The sequence below is a fragment of the Beta vulgaris genome, chromosome 3, assembly GCF_026745355.1.
Source record: "Beta vulgaris subsp. vulgaris cultivar EL10 chromosome 3, EL10.2, whole genome shotgun sequence".
Taxonomy (NCBI): domain Eukaryota; kingdom Viridiplantae; phylum Streptophyta; class Magnoliopsida; order Caryophyllales; family Amaranthaceae; genus Beta; species Beta vulgaris.
In genome coordinates this window covers 6,610,128-6,636,058 of record NC_079204.1, presented here as the reverse complement: position 1 = coordinate 6,636,058, position 25,931 = coordinate 6,610,128, and the positions used below count along the sequence as shown (strand labels likewise).

The 25,931-nt window shown below is 36.1% G+C and overlaps 1 protein-coding gene across 1 annotated transcript; it reads right to left on the bottom strand.

Annotated features, from left to right (window-relative positions):
- Positions 1–143: 143 nt before the first annotated feature.
- LOC104888409 (uncharacterized) lies at positions 144–24,468 on the bottom strand. The gene is made up of 24 exons (XM_010673372.2): positions 24,050–24,468; positions 22,261–22,341; positions 22,074–22,173; positions 21,911–21,995; positions 21,779–21,828; positions 20,528–20,607; positions 18,530–18,589; positions 17,163–17,262; positions 16,976–17,053; positions 16,076–16,140; positions 15,851–15,919; positions 15,682–15,759; positions 15,513–15,608; positions 13,004–13,074; positions 11,610–11,687; positions 11,280–11,373; positions 6,405–6,503; positions 4,919–5,124; positions 4,288–4,402; positions 1,906–2,037; positions 1,694–1,801; positions 1,514–1,620; positions 1,347–1,448; positions 144–1,275 (listed from the first exon to the last, which is right to left on the bottom strand). Exons 1-24 carry the CDS (start codon positions 24,164–24,166, stop codon positions 783–785), a joined length of 2,664 nt encoding a protein of 887 aa, XP_010671674.1. The 5' UTR covers positions 24,167–24,468; the 3' UTR covers positions 144–782.
- Between the last annotated feature and the right edge of the window lie 1,463 nt (positions 24,469–25,931).

Sequence of the window (25,931 nt, the reverse complement as noted above, 5' to 3'; positions counted from 1 at the left end):
ATTTTTACAAATACAAAACTAAAGATATATGTCCCCAAAAGTTTTACATTGGCATGCGTGAAAAGTGTAAGTGTGTAGATTAAAATGAAACGGAGGAAGTAGAGATTAGCTAAGATTACAGCGAGTTAATGGGAGACCAAAAATAAATCAAACAAGGGAGGCCATCATACAACAGCGAAGTACTATAAATAATGTACAAGAAGCATCTATTGAGCAGATGAATTAATGTCCGGAATGATGGTCACTACTCGCTAACACCTTTATATTACAGGGATCTCCATAAAAATTGCAACACTGATAAGCAGACTATACGATGGGCTACCCATTAATTGCCAATCTATCTATCAGACCGTTTATCATTGCCAGGATAATGGAAATGTAGGAGAGCTTGCCAAAAACCAAGTAGATTGGGACTAAATTGAGTTTTACAGATCCCACCTTTTCTTTTACTCGGGGAACATCAATGCTAAGCAAGTTTTTACAGAGGCAATTTGTATATGCTCGAGACACATATCAGGAGGCCAATGCCTGAGAGACCAATACGTTCTTTGTTGTGATCTGACGGTCTTTGTTATAGCTCTGTACAATATCGCCTCTTCCTATATATTCAAATATGAACCCAATAGCACATCATTCACTTACCTCACCTGATAAATCTGCTCTCTGATAGGGGTGTGATTGTCCTCGTAAGATCAAGGAACAGATGGCCATTTGGCTTAGAAACATAAAGCAATTGCTATCTGGTAGTAATTCCGCTAGAAATTCAACATCCCCTGATAAAATCAAGATCCATTTACCGTCATCTCCGATGAAGAATTTGGTGGTAAAGGTGGATGTTCTTCCCCTTCTAACTGTCCATTATCTCTACTTTTGGACGAGGTATCAGAACATTTTTGAGATGCAATGTTCTCTTCACTTCCGTTGTCATCACCTGAAATGTTCTCATCAACGTGATTACTAACTACTTCCGCTTCTTTCTCTTGATGGTTGTTCTTGTCCACTGTTTTCTTCGTAGAAGCTTTTTTGTTGGGTAGAACTGCCTGGCTAAGAGTAGAGCACAAGGCAGCAAAGACACCCTCTTTTTGTTTAGAATTTTTATCAAGTCGTTGCTTCTTGACTAATCCAGGCTCCTCCTTAGCAGCTATTTTCCTCTTCACACTTAGAGAATCTAGAGTACCTTCATCCCCATCAACATCTGTTTGTCTTCGAGGTGGAGGTTTGTAATCTTCATCATCCTCATCATCATCATAATCCACTAGTCCACCAGATCTAGAGCTGCAAATATAAATAAAAAATTATATACTAGTGGCAAGAATTATAGTGTGTTGTCTGCAAAAGCAATGTACCTTAATGTTGTGCAGCTAGGATCAGAACCATTAGATGAAATTGGATGGGCTTGTACTCTTCGATTATGCGACATTGAAGCTGATGCTGTGTCTTCTTCATCACTGCAATATTTCAAAAATTTAGAGGCAAGCGTGGGTGCCATATTGGCCAGGATTTCAGTACATACCTATCCTCATTGAAGTAATCTTCTTCTTCCTTTTCCAATGCACGATCTTCAACCCGTTTTCTGGTGTCCATATTAACAGCAGATTTTGTTCCAATGATCTCCAAAGACTGCAAATTCTCATATCAGAGACTGGAAATCCAGATGTTGTTATGACTGATCAACAATTATCTAATGAGGTACCTGCTCATATTTGACACTTAAAGACTGAATAGATGCCATGTTTTCAAACTTGCTTAGCTGACTCCAAAATGACTCCACCAAATACTTAAGCAATGGTTTTACGCTTTCCTGCAAGAAACTTCATACCATCAGGACTGGAACTCATACAACATGTTAAATCATCAACAAAGAAATACATAACCCAAAATGAAAAGAAAGAATGTGACAAGCACCTTCCGAATGTACTCAAAGAGCTCCAAAATTGCAGAATTGAGCAAGTTATATCGATCACCATTTGCAACAAATGCATCCACAATTGGTTTAAGAAGATTGCGCCTCATTATATAATTATTCAGATTTTCATCCTGTAAAAGATTAGCATAATTGTTAGTTCATTTTCAATAGAATCAAAGATAACTGCAAATCACACAGCAAGTGTTGATTGCATATCGAATGAAAAAATTATGTCCTTTTCAATTCAGTTGTCAGTTGTGACACTTTTAAAATCACGGACTCCTAAGCAATTTTCGGAGAGGAGAGAGATAGAGAAAGAAAATAAAAGGGTTCCATGTGCTAGGAGAGAGATAGAGAGAAGCTATTACCCAAAATAAAAGTGTCACAAGTTCACAACTAAATTGGAACTTCCTCAAATAGAAAGTGCCACAACTAAATTGAAACGGAGGAAGTATAAGAAATACGAGCTCTCTGCTATAGCGGGGTAAAGTGTAAAGATTGCATATACTGGACGAAGTAATGATGTTAGAATAGCGAAACTGTTGAGAGTATCACTAAAGCCAATGATGATTAAAGCACCACTTTCAATATGACCAGCTTATTATGCTAAACAAATATAGCATGTAATAAAGATCTAAGATGCAATGAAAAGAAACAGCACACTATCGATCACGGCACCTTCCTGCCAATCCAGCCAAAGACACCTCAATCTCCCTAACCCTCTCCACCAAAAGAAATGAAAAAAATATTTAACAAAGAGCAAACACAAGAAGCTATATGCAGTTTATTACATTGGATTCCCCAATTAGACACATCAAATGTTCAATGGACCAGAGGCAGGACCTCCTAAAACGACTTTTTAGACAGCTAAAGACTGATAATCTGATCATATAGCTGTATGAACAACAGCTTCCAGGGTACCAGTTATCATCAAACATTTATACAAATCATAAGTACTGCACGTATTAATTTAATGAGTATATATTGATCTAAGATTACAAATATATCCAACCTTGCATAAAATCTTTGGCTGATAGCAAATAAATGTAGAGTGACTCATTTTACAGAGATCAGAAACTAGCAAACCATGAATGAGATTCCTAGAAATACAGAAGTGATCACCAAGCGCGTCTCTGCAACAGGAAGATGATTCTTCTTCCAACAATGCTTAAATGCCTTTGTTTCCCAACACGACAAGACATGAGCAAAACAGAAGCCCTATTCAATTAATTGATTTTGACTTGAGCTTAAGATAAACTACATCAAACAGCTCATGATACAGCTCTCAACTTCTTGATGCCATTTCCTATACGAGCCATACCACATTCCTCAATGTTATCATGAGTAGAAGCAGCTCATAAAGGCAACAATATTGATTGCAACACTTTTCAGATTTCAGTGTTTATACTCCCTCTGTCCCAATTTCAGCGCAACAATTTCTATAGTTTGTCGTTTCTGTATAATTGCAGCACTTCCCTTTTAAGGCATGGACCCTTTGAATTATTTCTCAACAATACCACTATAACCCCCTACCCCCAAATCTTCATCTAAAGCAACAATAAAGTATTACCCAACCAACCCTTCCCAAATTTAAGGACCCACATAACTTACCTACAATATATATACCGTCTATCGAATCAACTAGTACCGTAAGATAACACAAGCAATGCCCCACTTTATCCATCTTCTACAACTGTATGAAAGAGGAAGAGTTGCATCTAAACTCGATTGGAGGGAGTATTAAACTTCATAGAGATTCCATGAATCTCATTTGGTATGTCACCAAGCACACACCTGATACCTAAAAGCTCACTGGGTTGCATCATTTTAGCCTGCACGCATGCATCCAACAGAGGAGCCATTTGGACTTCCACCGTCGAGAAAGAAATACCAGTTTAGTAGCGTAGCTCTTTTTTCACCTAATGGAGTATATCATCACTCGATATCTGGACATGGCAGCTATGACACAGCCAACAATCGTGCTCAGCCTAACATGTTCCCAAATCACATCACAATTAACTTTTGCATTTTACCCATAACTAAAACTGTCAATGCACGACCTTGACTTTCATGGATATTATGTAATTCAGTTGTAAATATAGGATCAGATTCAATGGATGATTTCCGCTTAAAATAAATCATACCCAAATAGAAGAAAAGCTAACAAAGTAATAGTCACTATGTTGAACAAGGGTAAAACTGCATTAAGGCTAATGTCATTGAGGTAGCTTGCAACAAAACAAATTCTAGCTAATAAACTTAGTAGAGAAAAGTTCTATTGCTAGTCCAAAAAAAAAGGCACCTGTTCATAAAACATGCATATTTTTAAAAATAACAACACTCTAAGTCCTAAGATCGATGTGGAAGATAAACTGACTTACATTACGAGATATAACCGTGCGAACAAATCTGACTGCGGCAACTACTAGGTACTTCTCTCTTCTCTTTGTCAAATATAAGACTTTATCCATTGAATTGTTAAGCAGGAAGCTGCACCTGCAACACAAAAGATAATATCAGCGACAATGCCAAATCAGAAGCAACTTAGACATAGACCTGGTTATTGGGCAGGGCAGGGCGGGGCGGGTCAGGGTCAGGGCGGGTAGGAAGCGGGTCGAGTCATAAGAGGGTCGCCTCATAAAGGGTTGTAGCGGGTTGGGCCAAATGGGTAATGGGCTGATAGCAGGTCGATAATGGGCGGGCCGGCAAACGAGCAAGAAAAACAAGAAACAAAGATGGACAAAAGTGAGTTTAAATGAATGTGAATCCGAATATGTAATTGTTTTTACAAAACCTATTTTATATTTCAAAATTATTAGGTTTCTTTATTGGCCCAGTAATGACCCTGTCCAGTAATGACCCTGTCCAATAATGAACCTATCCGATAAAGCCCTGTTCAATAAAAAGCCCTATAAATTTGACCCCAACTCTTTAGCCATTGGGCTACCCTGTCCAATAACCAAGTTTACTTAGACAGCATGGTAAATCAATGCTAGAACAAGAAAGTCTTACTTTATTCTGTATGGATGGTGCACAACGCAAAAGCACAATAACTCGCATATGCTCAATAAAATCTCTGGCTTAGTGTAATTATGTTTAACAACCGTTTCTCCACCAGATTTTGCAGAATTCTTGCCTCCCCCCGAGCAAGAAGATGTTATGACATCAATCAACTGCCCCAAATGCCTCTCATAAAATATCTCAATTATAGTATCTCTCTGCAATGCAGCACACGATAGATTACATGATGTCTGATGGCACACACAAACATAAAATGATAATAGAAAGCAAGAAGCATGAGAAAGAATTTAAGTCTTACAAGCAAATTTCAGGGACAAAGTATTTTCGGAAAACTCAGCAATAACATTTCTAAAAAAAATCAACAATCACTAGTCACACCTGCACACATAAATTCAACCAGGTCGCAGACTCCATATGCGTATAGCAAAACGAGATTACTTCATCACTTTGCAAAACGATTATACTAATAATCCATGCAACTCAATTGAGAGTCACCTTTGTACTTTAAAACATGTATTAAAAAGATAAATAGAAGCCAATATCAACAATCCCGTCGGGAATGAGAAAATCGGATTAGGATCAAGCCACAACTATGTCACCATCCTAGAACCCGAATGGGTACAGAAGATAAAGTCAAGTAACTGCAATAAATTTATGAATAAGGAACCAGCAGATTCAGATATAGAAGAAAATTTGAACCGACTGCAGATTTTTATCTCAATACCCTAAGGTATAAAAACCAGCCCAGCTACATATGGTTTTCCTAGAAACAAAAACAGCTAACAATCACAGCTGCACGAACCAAAATGAACTCAAAAGGTGCACAGGATTAATATTACTACTCCATGTCCCATGCACGTTTCCCTTCAAAGGTCATCCCTATATAAGATTTGCATTTCGATTTCACGTAATAATCTCTCTCTCTCTGCATTGCGTCAAACTTTCTTCTCTTTCTATCGTAGCACGTCCCTCACCTTTTCCTCTCTCTCTATGACTCTATCCACTACCATTTCATTTTACAAAATAAACAACCATCTTTGCTCTAACCCAAATGTGATTCTTGTATTGGACGGAGTACATTCCTAATAGAGGCCTATAATTGTAAATGGTACATACTTCATCCACATCAAATTCAGACAAAAGGTTAATAGCACGGAAACAAAAAGGGATAGACCCTCAAAAGGGAACTGCAGTTATCTATTCCTCCATAAAAATTGAAAAACCTGATCCGAGTGATTCAGAAACCACTTCTTGACTATATGATAGCTCATGTAAAAGACACCATATGACCTAAATCTCCGGCTATATTCTTTAAGCATGACAAACGACCTCTAAAATATGATCAGGCAACTATTAGGAAGATAATCAATTGAACGTATAAGCCAGATCTCTAATGGTACATGTAGAGTAAGTTAGCCTGAAAAGAAGTTCAACTAGATAAAGCATGGGAATAACAAGGCTTAAGTGACATACATACCTGCGCTCCTGACAATGTGAACGAATCTAACAAAGTGCGGAGAATTTCAAGAAACTGGCATTGCATATCATCCCCAAAGTCGGTAAGCATACCTTGCACCTGGACACCAAAAAATCCAATTATCAAATTTCAGTCAACTGCTTCGACTGGGACAGAAATCTGTAGTCCCAATATTCTCAGAAGCTTCAATACTTTGGCATGAGAAGACAGCAATAAACAAGGAGAAAATACGATGTTGGCCAGTAAGTAGATAGCTCAAAAAGGTAATTATTGATTTTGGTTAAGCATTAGGCTAACTTGCAGTCCGTAGGTTTGGTCCAAGGAGTCAATAGCACCTTTTTATTATTCTATTTTCCTCGTCAAGAGTAAGAAAAGCACAGACAATAATTTTCAGAAAATGGCAAAAGCATAAAACATATGACAAGTTTACACAACAAATATGAAAGTAGAAGTTCTATTCATGTATATAGAAGGAAAACTGATTATTGAACTCCTAAGCTCATGTCATCTAGACGTACTAGGATCTTGTCACATTCGCCTCAACATGTAGTTTCAAAATATAATTTTTCTATAATTTTTACTAAAACGTAATTAAAGTTATTAAAGGTCAAAATAGTGCATTGGAGACCGTGAAAACGCAAGTATTGCGGGTACGAGAACAGAGGAGCAGAACTCTGCTAGTAAAAGTTGTTGTCGTGCATAAGGTGTCATTTTTCAAAAATTCAAAGTCATTTCCAAGTTCTGTGTCATTGTTATGAGATGTCATCTTCATAATGTGTTATTGTCATTTATCAAGCATTATGTATCCTTATCATAATGTGTCAACATCTTTTCCAAACTTCGACATTATTGGTCAAAAACCATTGCCATATATATAATGTGTTCTCTGTCATATTCCAAGCATTCTATATCGTATAAAAGATGAAATAATCATTTCAGAACTTCGATGCTATTATACAAGTTGCAGGTCATTTTTGAGGTGCAACGTTTATCATGTGTTCACTGTTTTTTGTCAGGCATATGGTCCTTTTTTATAGGGTGTCAGTGTCAATTTTTGGCTGTGTCCCTGAATTGAGAATATACAAGTATTCACAATAATGACATTAATGATACAAAATGAATCACAACCATTGGATCTCAACCCTCCAGAATGCTCAACAACCTCCATAGAATTAAAGAAGATGGCACAAGAATGATCATTGTTGTCAGACTTGAGTAGTTGAGTCCTCTAAATGCGAGAAAGTGGTTCACACGATAACAAAACGAAGCACCATATTGGGGTCACAATGAACCTAGATCTATCTAACTATCATCTTCGCCAGAAGTGCTAAGTCGCAAATCCCATGAAACAATTTCAATTAAATTACTTATTTGATAACTTGGTACTAGTAGTAGGCATGTGGCTTGAAAGTACGATACTATCTCTATCTTACACACAAGTAGAAGCAAGACCCTGAGTAGTACGTACTTACTAAGAAAAGATTAAAAGCGTGTACTTCATGTCTTCCAGGAGAAGACCATCAATGGTCAGACATAGTGAATGAGTGACAAAAGATTCACCAATATATTACCCCTCCACCCACAAACAGAAACCCTATTATCTTGACTGTTCAGTTCTTGCGTCTGGTTTTCAATTGACAAATCTATATTTCGTTAGTAGAACTCTAAATCTGGAAATTGATTCAAATCAAGCAACGTCACTTAGACCACTTCAGCACACACGTGACAAAGATATCATCTTCGCTATCTACAAAACCAGATCACCATGTTGGTTGTGTATACCGCAATTTGTTTCATGAACAATCAGATATTCAGGACGGACCTAATTGAACTAGGTAAAACTACTATATATGTAATTCATCAATTCTAATCCATGCAACTACATAAATATCTTAATGTCTCAGGTCACTTTGCTCAACCTACATTAAACTGAAAATCACCCATAATTTTCCGAAATCTGTTGTTATCAGTATTTGGTCCAAATATCTTGTTCATAACAAATTCAAAGATCAAAAGGAAAACCAAGCATTAGGAAGCTCTATTCGCGATGGCCAGTTACAAAAGCTGGCATTGGCACTTATGATGACTAACGCACGTAAGGAGTACGTAAAGCGTCATTTTCTCTATTCGATCACGAATATTTATCTCCACTTACTCGCAACGACAAAATAAAGGTTCTTCAGCTTAAAGCAACTAAATATTAGATCGTAATTCGTGACAGCTACAAAACATCTGCACTGTCCAAGAAAGTGGTTTGGCCATCGACTCCGAGAATTAAACCCTGTCACTATCTTAGGTTCATTATAACAAGTCAACCAAAAAAGCTAGAGCAAAGCATCAAACATCCGAAGTGTTCTCACCTACCACCATCCAGAATCAACCAGACACAAAGCAGCTTCTAAAGAAAGAGCGAGAGACAGTTATAAAGCTTTGCAAGCCTTAAACGTACTGCGCTACCATAACAGCGACATGCGAGGGGTCTAAGGATAACTAAATATGTACAGCTTTACCCCTAAACCGATCAAAATATATGGGACATTTCAACATTTCTTTCTAATTTTACAGAAGAAAAGCATCCAAGCATGGGTATATATCTTTTAAAAGAGATCCAGGGAAGTATAAATAACACAATATTTATAGAAAAAACCAACAATAACAGTAGCATTGCTAACACACCAAGAAGAACATAACGCCGACCTTACGAGAATAAAAACCAGATAAGTGATGAAGGAAGAAACATAAAGCAGAAAAGTACGAGGAAACACTAACTTCATATCATCCACAACACCGCACCTTTAAGAAGAACAAAAATGAGGGAAGTGATGGGAAGAGGAATACACATCAATTTTGCATTGATCTTAAGAAGAAAGTAACCAACTTCCTGCAAGTGGTTGACAGCAGGAATCCTTAATCACCACAATTTTCTATTTAATAAGGCAACGTTTTTCACAAGGCTCCAAGTAGAAACCCTACCTTGTAGCCGACTATTAGGAGTTAGGACTATACTTTCTCTCTAACAATTTCTTAAATGACTCTTCTTCCAGTTGAGATGGGAATATTTCAGTCCATTCCATTCCGGCTCAGTTCAGGCTCGGTTTGTAGACCCCTAAACACGCCCAAACTATTTGAGTCTTGCTTATCCGTCTTATCATCACCATAATTTACCCTTACCTTGTCACCTATCACTCATTTCATCATTTTGTCTTCTAATATGGTTCACATTCATTGAAACATCATCATCTCTTCCCTTGTTATCTTCTGAACTTGACTTTCTCTTAAACCAACTTAACGCCTAGATAGAATTTCTCATCAAATGTAAGCAATGTTTATATTCTACTAACATAGAGCTCCCAAAATCTTCCATGTAAGTCCATCTAACATTAATAAATGAATCACATAACCACCTTGCATGATTGGGCCCAGGCATTTCAAACACTTTCTTCACTGTAGCATCTGAACCAAATACCCCATCTTAATTTCTGCTCCAAATTCAAAGAAACCCCAACATTCCCCATAATTACATCCAAATGAACCATTTTAGTTCTAACCAACTAGAAATCCTTTAGCTCTAAGATATAGCCAAAGTACTAACTCATATGATACTGAAACTTGTCATATCCACCCAAAATTCTATCATCAATATAGCATACATCGTAGCATGTCTACTTAACTTTTGAGCTCATTATTTACTAATGGGGAAGAGGACGAGAATCAAAGCTGATCATTGATGTAGCCATGTATCAAATATTAATCCTCTAAATCTACGTAAAGTTTGCACACTAGCCTTATCTCTCTTATAGATATCCTCGTTACTTCTAACTTCTAATATATGCAAATAGGTATCCGCCAATCTCTAAGCAGCCCCACAGAACTTCAGTAGGTAGTACGTACTTCGTCATGAGTTGTCCAAGTCAATAAAAAAAAGTACAAACGTAACACTCCACTAAAATCCCTTAGAGAAGCATGCTTCCAATTATACATCTGTCTAATATAGTAGATACTCCAAGTGTCTACAGTCTAGACTCAAAACATTATCAACCAAAAGTTTTCCTGTTCATCTACCCTCAACTCCATGACAATGGAGCAAATAATTCCACATTGAGCAATTTGGTGCGCAAGATGCCCAATTAGTCCTTCCTGCTCAAGGTGTATATCTCGGTGATCAAAGAAAGCAAATGAGCATTGTCGCCCTGATAACAGGGAGATTACCCATCATTACCCACAGGAACTATGAATTATATGTATCTTTGTTTCAATATCCCTAATAGAGAAGATAAGAATTCTACAGTTTCCACTTTATGCAAAGCATACATAATTAACTATTTTAAACCCAGATATAGAGATTGTAAAAGCAACTTTAATTTTTTCCAGATAAGGGAGAGACATCAGCATATATATATATATATATATACATATATATATATATATATATATACATGTATATATATATATATATACATATATATATATATATATATATAGGGGCAGGATCACATGAGAATGCTCCTTACATGAGAAATGAGAATGAATCCCAACCACACGATTGGATTAGAGTTACAACACTTGTTCATTAGAGTTATACCCCTGAAAAAAATTCAAACCCAAAAAAAAAAAAATTCTTTTTCGAAATATTTTTTCTAATTTTTGTTTTTTTGGAGTTACATCTCTTTTTCATTAGAGTTACATCACTTGTTCATTAGAGTTATAACGTGTAAAATCCATTCTCATTTCTCATGTAAGTATGCATTCTCATATGAACTCACTTCTCTCTCTCTCTCTCTCTCTCTCTCTCTCTCTCTCTCTCTCTATATATATATATATATATATATATATATATATATCCCATATTTGATACATCAAACCTATTAAACATACCAGGAGACCAAGAAGAGGAGTTCCTTCAGGTCGGACAACATAAGCCCGCAAAAGGTTTGGATCCTGATTTAAGAAAAGAATAATGATATCTGTCCTGCACCCATAAGAAACACATCAGTGATGGTTTATCAACAACTTGCTAAACAGAATAGCATTACATACACATGATAAAGAGGACTTTTGCCAAAAGAAGAGCTAAGAGATAAATTCTGCATAAATAAAATAAAAAATAAGCCATTCCATCTAGGACTAGGAATAGGCGAAAATACAAGATCCCAGAACCGTGGTCCAAGAAAAAGCAACTAATAGCGAAAGCAAAATATCCTTTACCCGGTCAAGACAAGTCGTTTGTCTTCACTCTGCAGAATGTCACTTATGATGTCAAAAAGGCCTTCATTTACAAGATCCCTACAAGAATTTCATAACAAGAATAGACAAATTAAGCACTCATATAAGTAGACAATAGCTCAACACCCAATAAGCTGCAATATTGGTGGAAGCACTACCCACCTTTATACAAGTCTAAAACCAAATGAAAAGAATAAAACATATATATTTCTCGAGCAAAGAATCATGTGGTTTAAAGTTAATGATGGTACACATTTGGAAACAGGTACGCGCAAGTGATCTGAACAGACCAGATTAGAACTGCATATAGCTTGATTTTAAGATCTTATTAGTATCTTCTTGTTTTATTTAATTAAGGTCAATTTCCAGCTTCTAAACCCACGGTAAATTTTACTTTCCTTAGAGTTCAATTGACATTAGCATGCTGGCAGTAGAAAATAAGGCATGTAATTTCTGGATTTCATTTCACTTTCTGTTAGTCTTTTACTTATTAAATGAAGCTAAGGCCAAAAATATTCAGTCCTATACTCCTATAAATCCATCATAAAATAGGGTATGCAAAAAATGTCCTTTCGCACAAGTTTTTGTTTTGAATTATTACAACTCATGCATGTTTGTATAACCCATCAGCACATCTCCGCAATAGATACGGATCAATCAGAAGTAACCCTTCGCATCATGAAGAACTTTCTTCTATTGCTGATGGTTCAAACCAGGAAGAATGATACCACCAACAGAAAAGTTAGCAGAATCGACGTACAGATTTGGCATTTTTCAAAAACCCTCCAGATATTGTTTTCCCTCAATATTTTACGGATTGAACAACTCTAAAAGTTAGTGACATTTGTGTACCTATTCTTTGATCCTTGTAGAAAGTTTGTTATTGCTATATATCTACAATAGATGGCCAGGAAACCTTATTTTTGAATCTGAGTGACCAGAAGTTTGTTTAATTTAGCTGTTTATTGACATTAATTACTTTCAGCTCTTAACATGCAGAAATCTGATTTCAATATTCTAATGTTATACAAAGTTCCACCAAAATCGGGTTCAGGAGATATTAATAAAGGGTAACTTATCCACGAAGCAGTGCCAAGCCAAGAAAAAAGGAGGGAAAACACGCCTCTGAAAATTTTAGTCACCATACTTTTTATAAGAATATTACAATAATTATTGAATATGATGATGATGATGATAACAATTTCACAATAACAATAACAACAACAATAAAAATAAATATTATTATCATTATTATGGTCAAAAACACTAGCGCTCCATCTAAAGAATCGAGCACAATCAAATTCAAGGAAAAACTTTACACAATACATCTAAATAACCAAGATTCCTGAACAAACACAACCATAATGGTTACATACCTAAAAAATCGAAGCTGCTGAACCATCTGTAAACTCTTGCTTAAAGTGCAAAACTCGTGCAAAAAATAAACCTAAATACGTTGAAATAAGAGTCAGTGCCATAAAGAGTACACACCTTTCTACCAGGATACTTGCAACAAAACTAGCACACTCAAACAAGAAATGTAAGAGTTCCCTCAATCCCAAATGAATTGCCACACCATTTTGGCAAACAGTTTCAGAAAAGTGAAAAAGTAGGGAGAAAGAAGAGGTGGGTAGGTGAGCGCCCAACTGTACAGAAAAAAAAAGAGTAAATGTTCCGCCAAAAAGTTTATACGGAAATTTGGACAACTGAAAAAGGAAAATGTGGCATTGAATTTGGGGCAGAGGGGGTACCAGTGTAGAATTAACGACAGCTTTTCGTAGAGACTGAAATACACTTTATGAGTTTAATAATAAAAGAAAGGAGAAAAGAAATTGTATATTTCTGTTTTTATATCAGCTTGAAGCTCATTGCCTCCCTAACACTGTTAGCAATATGGTAATGCTGACAAATTAAGATTCATCAAAGTAATACAGAAATTTGAAAACCATCTCACTTGACAAGTTCAAAGTATTAGAATTCATGCAAGAGTATATACAACTGGTGCTTTTTTGTAAGGAAAAAGAGTCAGAGATTCATTCACTAAAGCAAGTGATAAGAGAACCTCAGAAACCTAAGATAACTGCATTAAAAGTCACATTGATGTTCCTACACTAATATCAAAGTAAACAGCTAACACTCCTTCCCAAGGAGTGGGCGATTAGAAAGAACTCCAAGAAAAGCGCCCATTAATACATGAAGAGCCACACCACTGGGCACTGTTCTAAAACGAATAAAGAATTTTCGAAGGAAGAAAATAAAGGAAGACTAAGCAATACAGTCTCTGGTATACCTTACAAGATATGTCAAATGATCCATTAGGATACAAGTTGATCGTTGACATCCAGAGAGTATACGATGCCTTTTCTGACAATAAACTAACATATTCACCTTGCATAGACAATGCCCACATGCAAAACCATCTTCCAGACACAAACATCTTCCAGACCATTTCCTGAATGATGCATATATTTCTACACAAACCTAAATATTTAAGAGAAGGTAATGACCAAACATCCGGCCCCAAAACATGAAGGCAGCAGAATAAGCATTCAATAGCCAAAAGAAAAGTTGCACAAATGTGTAATAATAAATTTTATCGCATTAATAACCACTTATTTATACCTAATTTCTGACAAATCAACATTTTCTACCAAGATACAAATTTCCCTCTCAGATTAAAGCATATCTAGCCCTAGCATAACTCTATGGTAAAAGGAAAAATTCAATAAGATGACTATTATTAGCGTTATATGGACCCATATGTTGGTGCAGCAAAGATGCATATGCTGACATGGTTTTGCAGGAACGCCTTAAGGATAGAATTCAAGATGAAGATATTCAGAGGAAACGTATAGTTGAATATTGAAGATAAGATACGAAGGAACCAGCTACATCGGTCTCAATATGTGCGAAATTAACTAGAAGATGCACCAATAAGAAAAGTGGAAAGCTAATAAGAACTTCAAAAGTAGCCGACATACGCCAGATACGAATTGGATATAAGGAGTTTAAAGAGATATGAAGAAGATGGTTTTGCAAGCACATATTAACAGATAGAAGTGAGTGTAGTATGATCTTTGTGGACAATCATTAGAGATATTTTCTTAGTTCACGCAGCAGACCCAATTTCGGGGGTTACCGCTTTAGCATTGATGACGACCTGTAGTGGTGGTACGCCATTAAAATTTTTACAATCTACATATAAAGTTATAGACAGATGCACCAACTAATGTTCATTATTATTAAGGTGCACGACTCGGTACCAACTCATTCAATCAATCATGAACTTTGAGCATCTAGATGTGAAGCCACCTCCCTCCCCCCCCCCCCCCCAAACCCAAAAAAAGAAGTCAGTGAAACAGATTTACTCACTTAACATTCATTTTCACTCATCAAAATGATTCAGCATCTCAAAGTGGACAATGGTATGGACTTCAGAGACAAACAACTACTTGATCCGTTCTAATAAAGTTGGACAAGTTGCGGGATATTACATCCTCCATTTCTTACTACATGCAACATTGACAAATGGCACATAAACCAAGGAGGAGAGAGAGAGTGAGACATGATCCATGTGCTTAAACAATAAAATAAAGCTTCTATGTATAAGAATTTGCCAATACGAGAATGTTGCAAGTATTATGGAACATCCAAAAAGGAATATTTGCATGTATTAAAAAACGGAGGTAGTATAAATCTAAAGAGGGGGGGGGGGGGGGGGGGGGGGGGGGAATAACAACTCCACGAAAAACACCTGTGCAGCTAAAATTAGAAGCTTTAACCAATTTTATGGGACAAGGACAGTATTTGGCAATACTAAACAAGAGCAAAAAACTAATGTGACATAGGAAAATGTGTTGTAATTTTTGTGTGTAAGCAGAATACCAGATTCTTCTTGGACTCCATGGATGTGCTAGGTGATTTTAACCTTGAGAACAATTCCTGGATGAAAGTGTTGTCTTCCTTCAATAATGAAACTACCTAAAAGCAGCAATTCCAAATTAGACAAGAAAAAAACTTCAAGATATGGTAAAAGATTTGAAGTATAACTTACAACACCATTATTTGCATGTACTATGGAATTTAAACTTGCCACAGTCGCATCATCCAATACTCTGGGCAAAACCACATCCTAACAAGTATTTGCAAAACTTCAGTAAGATCCTTTTGGATCAACAAGAATGGAGAGCAATTTGCAACCAAAAAGTAATTAAAATACGAACCTTCAGATAACCAATTCTATATGTTTGGTGTATCTTCGACAAGACCATGGGATCTTTAATTGGTATGGCCTATGAAAACATAAAGATAGATAAGCTAATATAGCAACAGAATACACAAAAGGGGTCTGATGCATCAAAAAAAAGCTGATTTCCTATGTTGCAATCTTACACCGTTAACCATCTTCTAATGTAGTAAAGAAAGAAATACGACAATGTTTAACTAACCTCCTTAAAAAACACATGCTCCTTCAAAAAATCTCGATGTCGAACATGAGAGACATCAGGATCATCTACAAAAAGAAACAGCACTAATCCATGATCTAAAATATGGGACTCTCATCTAGCTCTTATGAAAAATTCTTGCTAGACAAATCAAACAAGAAGAAATTCATACACAACATGGGTTGACGATATAATAAGTATTTTCTCTTCCACCAATAGATTAAATGATCACCAATTTTTTACTACTGAATCCATGCACTCAAAATAATACACAAAAACAAGATAGCATATAAACCAAAATAACATAGCTGTACTGTATGAGTTACTACAGTAGAATCAAAGACAACATATTAGAGTAAATCCCGCCCAATTCTTTAATTAACAAAAAATTCTAGCAACATGGCCTGCAAATAACTCAGGAACAACCAGGGAAGAAACATTTAAGCATACAGAGAAAAGATGCCCTCGTCTAGAACCAGAAAAGAACGAAACCAACATGATGTCTCTTGCTTTTCTTGGGTACCGATTTTTGGATATGTAAGAACATATATTCGGAGAAAAAGCAAAAGTTTGTCACCACATAAAAAAAGAGGGCCACCAATTAAAAGTCAAATAAATAGATAGATCAGGCAACCAGAAAAAGTGATGGTCCCTATAAGAGTAAGCAAAAATTCATAAAAACAACGAAGCCTTAGTCCCAAAATAATTTGGCATCAATTAACATGAACCTTTATAAGAAATAATTTATGTGGCAAATGAAATTTAGCTGCAACAGCAAAATTAATCAAAGCATGACATAGATATAGCTCCAGCTAATCATCTGATATAAAAAACAATAATGGCATATCACCAGATTAGAATAGTCAGTCATTATACGGACTGAAGATATTCCAAGAAACTTACACTCAAGACTCCCAATCATATCCATGATGAATTCATCTCCAAAAACCTTCTCAAAGATCTGTGGACTATTGAGCATTACTGTAGCAAAAACAAAATCACACCATAATAGCAAACCCTGTCACTGTGTTATACATTTAAACAAAAAAAGAAAGATTTTCTATATTTCATAGACGCATAGCGTACTTACAGATCCCTCTGACAATTTTATAAATGATATGTAGGCTGTCAAGATTTTCAAGGTCCTCAGAAATCCTAAACAGGTTCATCAGCTTCCTGAAAAACTCTTGCTGTAATAAACCACAAGGGTGGAGCTTAAGAAACCAGCTGGAAGAGCAGAGGACAGAATAATAAAATAGGCAGCAGAATTTGTTCAACCTGAAATCAACCACGCACGCAACAGCAATAATAGGACCATACTATAACCTCTATGTAAATACTATGGTGGCTTTACATTCCTGAGTCAAAAGATCTTCATGTTTAATCAAACAAAGTCCTCATCAAATTTTTTAAAATATGGTTTACCCAGATTCTTAAATGACTGAGGAAGAAAGACGACAAATCAATGAATCAGATAAATAAGCAGATCAACAGACACACTGATTACATTGGTCGAAAATGCCGTAGGAACAGTAATACAACTCCAAGATCAAATTGTCATTTTAGTAATTTACTTAGGGTGCATTCTCTTCGCCTAAAAGGTTAAGTTTTCGGGGGGAAAAGTTCAGATGAATTAAAATAAGTTCAAAAAGAAGTCATAAAAATAAGTCTAGATAAGTTCAGATATATTCAGTTCAGATAAAATTCAGCAAAAAGAGCACGCACCTTGGAAAAATTAATATTTTTATAATGGACTGTCATTATCAACTTCTACAGAGTAAAAAATTCACATAAATGATTCCGTAGTTTCACATTATACATCCTTTATTATTGCAACATTTCCCTTATTTGAAAGTTTCACATTATTCGAAACATTTCTTTATTTGGTAATATCTTATCTATCTCTCTCCTATCACATCGGTCCCTCTTTTTATCTATCTTTATCTCTCTCATATTCACATAACTTCCTTAAAAAGTGTGCCAGCCCTACATATATAGAAAGAAGAAAGTATAATTATAGAAAAAGGGTCAAAAGTAGAATCAATAGACCAGAAAAGAAATCCCATGAGCAACTAAATGACCAAGGCACGGTCACAAGAGATATGTAGGACCTAGGACAAAGAAAAAAATGCATTTTTCCAGATATAGGGAAAAAGAAGCCGCCACATAAGCTTTTCTATATAACTATTCAAAAGACTAGAATGAAGAGCATTCTCGCGACGTTCTTTAATATCTTAATAAGCAAGCCACGCATGCAAAGAGGCTAATTGCAAATTACACTCTCATGTAAAGAAAACAAAAAGACTGTAAGCAACTAACCCGCTACGTAATCAAAAATGGATGCACAAACAAAAGACGTAAAAAAACCAAAAAAAATTGAAGTAAACCTTGGGTTTATAAGCAGTCAAAAGAAGGAAACAGAGCACAAAGTAGGCTTGTTGAAGAAACCAAACTTACATCATGCAATATAAGTTCTGTCATGCGCATTTGATCAGTAATGCCACTCTCTACCACAATCTGTTGACAACAATGAGCGCCAAACCACAAAAGAGTTAGTAATCCATAACCACACACAAAGAAGAGGAGGTAAGGGAGCAAAAACTTACAGTTATAATTCATTTCTATTTTTACTTGCCATCACTCTTTATTAATACTTAATAGTAATCCATAACTACACACAACGAAGAGGAGGTAAGGGAGCAAAAACTTACAGTTATAATTCATTTATCTTTTTACATGACATCACTCTTTAAAAATGTCAAACCCAATCTAATATCTTCATCATCAAAACTATCACAAAGAACCAGTGTAGAGAGGATATCAAAAGAATTCATATGATTAAACTAGCACATAACTCATTCACATATATCCCACCTAGAATGTTGGACATTAGGATTCTACTCAAAACATGTGCTTCTTATTCATTATTATGTTCAACCAACCTAGCACTAGATGCCAAGCAATTTTTCATCTTACTTTGACTGTCTCAAAACAGTGTCACCCCTACTTGATAGGGGTAGCAAATTAGCAATGAATACAATATCCTTCCTTGAAAGTCCCTACGAAGTTCCTTATGATTTTACGAGAAACCAATGTTAATCCTACCATAGGCAGATCTAATGAGGTCATATCTCATATGTATGTAACCACAACCAGCGCAAGACAGTAAACTATTACGAGAGACCCACAAACATTGGCATTCCCATGAAATATAATATACAAATGAGGCTTATTGAAAGACAAGAAAAAAAAACACAACCCTGGATCCAAAAATGACCATAGCTAATCATCCCCTACTTTCACCAACTTGCATTGACTTTATAAAGAAATGTTCTAACTTGACTCCGCTTGTCCAAAAAATTCACAACAGAAACCTCTCTTCCCCCCTCCCCCAAGAAAAGAAAAACGACTTGAAGGCATTGCACAATGACACTATTAATACCACCCACCAATAAAAACCTTTTACTAAGTAAATCACGACTCTCGTCAATCCTTCCAACTCCAGATCCCACATAAGCTCCAAGACTGCATATATCATTGATCCAAACAAAATGTGTTGCCACAAGTTCAATGGACCTTCTATTCATGCTTAATGATCCGGTTGCCGTGAGAGGTACACATCTAATGCGATCACACGTATAGGATCTGAGTATGTGAGTGATTGAACCCTGAATTTGTCAATCAATGGTCAATACTCCAAGACCGAGATTATAATAAAAGACCTTTTGTTCGCAAAGATTCAGCGAATTCAAAATTGTGGTGCTTCACATCGTCAAGAGCCGGTGACTGCGGCAAACAGTTTTCTAGTGACAAACAACTAATTCTTGGGTGCTCCCAGAAGTCGGACTCATTCCTGAAGTTGAAGCTTTTTTTTCATGTTCTCGAATCCCCCCCATCCCAGGGGTGCGCGCTTGCATTCGCAAACACACATATTTAGTACAATATCATCATACAAATACATTGACTTATGGTGTTTGAAGTACTAATCTTCCTAATACTTTTTTCCAATATCTCAGTAAAACCGTCAATCGTTACAAAGAGCAACTTATCCATTACTAGTGTTTTATGCAAGTCAACAAAGGAAATGCAGTTAGTTACATCGATATCTTGACAAGATCCAGCAGCATGGCAACTGTCAAAACCATCGATTTAGTGGCTAGGTAATGCTCAAAGCCTCTTCACCAAAAGAAACAAATTAGAAACTTATAACTGCAGGCAGCAAACAAGTATTAACATATTATATGTCGTTTATCTCTCTTTGTTAAAATTACAAACAAATGCATAAGAGCTGCAAATTAGCGCGTAAACTTTCATCACAAAGACACAAAGTCAAAAATCTTGATGCAAGCAAAGATCAGATGCCACTTTCAGTTACAAAAAAAAATCAAAAAGGTACGAAGAACAAAAACATAGATATTCAAGATTGAAAAGAAAAAAAGACCCCATAATTAGAACCTTCAATATTAAAGGGAGTGTTGATAACTCCACAGCAGGCAGCTCCCGTAACTCACTGTTCACACTGTGGAATGTATCATCTGAAGTTCACAAGGGAAAAACATTCAATCAAAATCAATAAAGAGGACCCAATTGATTGTGATCATAAAACATCCACTATCAAAAGAATATATACTCAGATGGGAAAACTACTGAAACACAATGAGCTCATATAATGCTAGTGAAATGGCCAAAAACTGCAAGACAATTTGAAGTGTCCAGATTTTACCCACTTTTTGCGAATTGGACAATAATAATTAGAACTTATACAAGTCTCCCTAAATCTTCTTCAAAGGTGGTTAGGAAAGGAAGTACAAGTTGTTTTATAGCAAGTGACTCAGTAAAGATAAAAAGTTTCTCTTAGGGATCCATAACGGCTTCAATATTGGAGGCAAGTGGTAGGCATGTTGATTGATTATATCAATAATTCTGATTTTGATGCAAAACATGGTACCTTTAGTCAAGTGCTATACCCACTCGTTGATATACATTAAAACGCCTAGAAGAAAGATCAAGAAATGTCTATGAGGGCCAGAAACACCTAACTTACATTATCTCACAAGATTCCCAGAAACAATGAAAGAATTGTAACACTGTCAACTTAAAGTGAAAATGGTTAAAACTTAAAAGTGCAAAAACCAGAAAATGTAAAGTCACATAGTTAAGCTGCTTCCACTGAAGGCAATATAGACAGCGGCAGAATATCCTCGCAAATTTTGAGGGGAATGAGTAATCTTTTAAAAACCTCAAAAGTTCTCTATCCCAAAACTTCCCATCAGCAGAGTCATTGTCTGGCACAAGCATCAACACGCAGTATTCATAGTAATACTAGAATCTTAATGGTTATAAAGTATTTCCTTTAATACATGATACTACTAGGATCAAGGATGATAACAGCAATGAATTCTCAAAGACGACAGCAGTTACCCTTGTATATCTCATCGGAGCTGTATTATGTTAGAGTATGGCAACAAGTGATGGAATACTGTTATGATCATCTCTGACTGAGGCCACAGATCAGAGATGCAGATTATGTACTTCCAAAATTTTAATACTCTGCTGCTAATATAAAACTTAATACTTGCTTTAACTTTCAAATGTGTCAAGGCATATTTCAAAATAAAATTCCTCCATGAAAATATACCGGACAAGCAATTGCAAGTAACATAAGGAGAAAAAAAAAAGAACTCAAAGTAACAAAGAAATACTTACGGTTAAGTGTAGTAAAATGTATATTCCTTTGCACACTGCATATCTGGTCCCTGGATAAATCGGCATGTATGAGCTAGAGCCTAGAGTGCAAAAGGTTAAACAAAGCCCAGATATAAAAGAAGTTTCCAGTACCAAATATAAGAACATCCAGCGTTTTCCTGGAAGCTAAGGGCTAATTCAGTAGAATATTCTGGATCTCTCCAGGAAATAATTGTATCTATAAAAAGGAAAAAAAAAATAGTTAGAGCAAATTTTGAATTACAAATGCATTCAGCCAATGTGCCTATATCAATACCTTCTTGTTTCCTGTAGATGTCCTCTGGGGTGATTCGGTGCAACAACAAGGTTTCATTATCCTCTTCATCAATGACAAACAAAGCAAGATCTTCTGACCTCTGCATTCAGCATTATCTTGTAACTAGTATAGCAGGGTGACTGATGTAATGCATCATGAAAGTCAACAAATAAAGAAAATGACCAACCTCCACATAATCAACAGTGACATGGCCAGTTCCCTGATCCTCCCACTTGCCCTCCTCGTTCAGACGATAGACTTTAACCCGCTGCCCAAACCAAGAAATTGTAAAAACAATACAACCACAATGAAACCTTAGTCCCAAAATGATCTCGATTGTAAAAACAATAATTGAAAATAGATAAATCCAATCTGGATCGACAACAACTCAGTAAACCAAAAACTAGAAAAAGCAATTTTGATGAGTCAATAGAACATTTTGCCATCAGGATCCTAGTGATTTGACCAAGATTACTGGATAGTGATTACACCCATAGAGCATCAATATTGACGGCAACCCTCATATGAAGGTCATGCGACTCGAAACATTCCACATCAACGATTGGAAACCAACATCAAAAAGGAAAAAAAACGACGGCGAAAAACAAATTTTAGCTGTCAGGCAGCTGGAAAAAAGCAGAAATGGGGCTACGTCAACCAAACATAGAGCAAAGGCCAATACACAAGATGGTTGGTTAGTATAACTGTATAGGTGTATAACATCATACCATGAACATCAGCGAAGCTTTGGCTACATATGTACAACACATCTGTGTGTACAAATTACCACTAGCAACAAGAGTTTGTCGTCAATAAGGAAAAATCCATTGAACATTTTTACACATAGTTTCCCTCCCATTGGTGAATTATCTTTACCTCCCCTTAGTTTGGCTCCTAATTGGCAAACAAAAGAAGTCCCACAGGAAGCCTGGTAAAGTTGAGTACTACAGCCTCTTATGGAGCACATAAACTAATACAAATAGATTTCAGATACACCATATACAGTACCCAGCCGAAGTAATAAAAATTATGGAGTTGCCGGTTCTATCATCTGGGATGGAAAGTGGTACTCAGCAATACAGCAAAAAAAGACAATGAAACGAGTGAAGTAGCCACTGAACCACTAAGTAGTATGTAGTCGCATCTAAGCAACCAAACAAGATCTAATACTTATTATGATCATCAAGTTTTCTGTTTGATTCTCTCAATTTATTTGAGGTTGGTGCTCTCTTTTAACTCCCACTCTTTTCTCCCTCACCCCCCCCCTTCTCCCTCGCTCTCTCTCTTTACAACTAAGCTTTCCAAACCTCAAGTGCAGATTCTTGGGCATTGTAAGTTCCTATAGAGTTCTCACACGAATGAATCCTTCTTCAACCTCTTACAATTAAAAGATAAAACGCTTTTATCAATGCAAACAATAAATGCATAAATCAAAACTACTACTTCAAAACCTGTTCCGCAAACAAAACTAGTTTTAGTAGTATCTATTACTCGTAGTTAGCTGAAAATTGCTAGTTCTTAGAGATTAACCCTCATAGGTGTTAGATACAATTAACTTGCCAACCTAAACAACTATCTCAATTCTCAAACCCTCCTAACTCTAAAAGCTCGAAATCGCCACTACGCCAAACAACTAATTCACCTGTTCTACCAACTCTACAAGCAGAACTAGCAATTTAATTTTACCCCTTGGAAATTCGACGTCCAAGAAACTAATCAATATAATACCAGTACTCAGTAGAATCAACTTACACCTCAACCCTAAACTCTAAAAGCTGATATTGAACTCACCAACACTACTTCCCTAAGCTACTCACCATACTCGAAACAAATTACACAAAAACAACTATTTCAGCTAGTCGAACTATCGAACCGAAAGACGGCAAGTTTATCGAAACATTTCAATCCAACAGCACAAGAAAGAACTCAATAAAACAGCAAAGATTACATAAAAGAAAGTGAATTGAAAAGTATACCTGATGCTCCCGAGAACAACCAACAGAAACTAATCCCAACTCTCTCTCCCTATCACGGTCTCTATCTCTAACACGACGTCGTTCAACGCAGTTTTTAAGATCTACGGTAGTATCCATTGAAACCCTAGATCTGTAAAATTGAAGAAAGTGGTGAAAATTGGGGGCGATAGAAGCGAAATTAAGCTTGAGTTGAGATTAGAGAGATGGCAGGTTGTGCGCGCGCATGGTGTTGGTTTGAGGTTTAGCAAGTGGCCGGCTATGGCAAGAAGAAGGGGTAGCACACTAGCACTAGCAAAGAGATGCGCTTGCGAATTGCGAAACAACAAACAAGTGTTTTGGACTTGGAAATAAAACAAGAGAGAAACGAGGGAGGAGAGAGAGGGAAATTACAACTTGGTGAGACTTCAGAGTTTGAGATACAACTTACAAGTATTAGTAGCACGTGGGACTTTTATTTAGTGTGCTATTACTATTACGCACTCTTTCAAGAATGGCTACTTCTCGATAAATCTTTTAGCTATCTCTGCATCCCTACCTCCTTTCCCTAGCTGATCTGGGTTGTTTCCCTCTCGACGATAAAGCTTATCCCCCATCATCTCACTAGCCGACCTTGACCCCTGTTATTTGGAGGTCATATCTAGTATTCAGAGTTTGAATAGTGATGGTATATAATTGATGGAAACTCGAATAGGTTTGTTCTTTTTGCCTTATTTTTATTTCGCATAAGGAAATATAAGTTCACATCTCTTTAGATAGGCAGAAATATACAAAAGAATTAACTCATAGGTTAGGACTTACGAAATTTTCTGACGTATTGAATCGGCTCTGTAGAATATTATAATTCGACACGAGATTGGTTGAGCTTAAGCATGGTTGTGAGAACAGTACTAGTTGAAATAGTCTCGACCTCTTATACCTATAGTAGTTAGTCAAATATCCCACATGAAAGTTTTTGCTCTACATATGAGTCATTGGTTCTCTTTTCTTCGCTTCAATACATTGTTGAAAAATATTATGATCGGATTATTTGTGAAGTCTTGTACGCCTTTCTCTAAGTAGTAATTAGAATTCGATATATCATAGTTAATTTTATTACCTTTTTTGTTGTCTTGCTCCACTGACTTTTGGATTCTTGTCAATTTGATATGTATGTTACATCTATTTCATTTTTATCTCTCTCCCTTGGTATATTTCACAGTGTTTTAAGTGATTTGTGAGTATATTATGTATCCCAATTTTCGTGCATTCTATACTCTTGGTCTTTCAATTGGATTTCTTGCTTTTCATGTTAACTTAGTCAAATCAAGGCTTCATTTGGATATTTTGCTGGACTTTTGACGACCATAGCAAGGTTTTTGAAGGCTATAAGTTGAGTTCGATAAATTCTAGAGGAGCCATCAGTCAACATGGAAAACAAACGAGTGAAACTAGGCTAAAATGAGTTGACCTTGACTCTTAATTAAGTCAAACAAGCCATCAACATAAAATTTTATCCAAATGTCTAAGTTGTTAGCTCAAGTTTCATTTCATGAGTTGTCTTTTCAAAGGCCCTCCAGAAATTCACTCGCAGCGTTGTTTGGATGACATGTGTGGGTTCATTATGTGTCTATATAGTTCCCAAAATGTATAAGCCTTATATAATATAATATTTCTTTGTGATCATCATTAGACTTGTATAGCGAGCTTTTGAGTGACTACTTAAGCCCACTCTCTACATATAAGGAGAGAGTGATATTATTTGTATGCTTAGTTTGAATATAGATAAAAATAAAAATAAACCCTATATTTTTTAGGGAGTATTGATTGTTGGGTAATCTAAGAAGAAGCCTTGAAAATGTAAACTCATATTTGGAGTTCACATGAGCATCATTTACTAAATAAA

Bases quoted from the DNA above. Each gene is read 5' to 3' on its own strand.
- LOC104888409 (XM_010673372.2), bottom strand. From the start codon at position 24,166: ATGGATACTACCGTAGATCTTAAAAACTGCGTTGAACGACGTCGTGTT. The intron at 4,403-4,918 runs GTAAGACTTTCT...TTTGTGTTGCAG, and splicing joins CACCATCCATACAGAATAAA to GTGCAGCTTCCTGCTTAACA. The intron at 1,276-1,346 runs GTACATTGCTTT...TTATATTTGCAG, and splicing joins CCTAGCTGCACAACATTAAG to CTCTAGATCTGGTGGACTAG.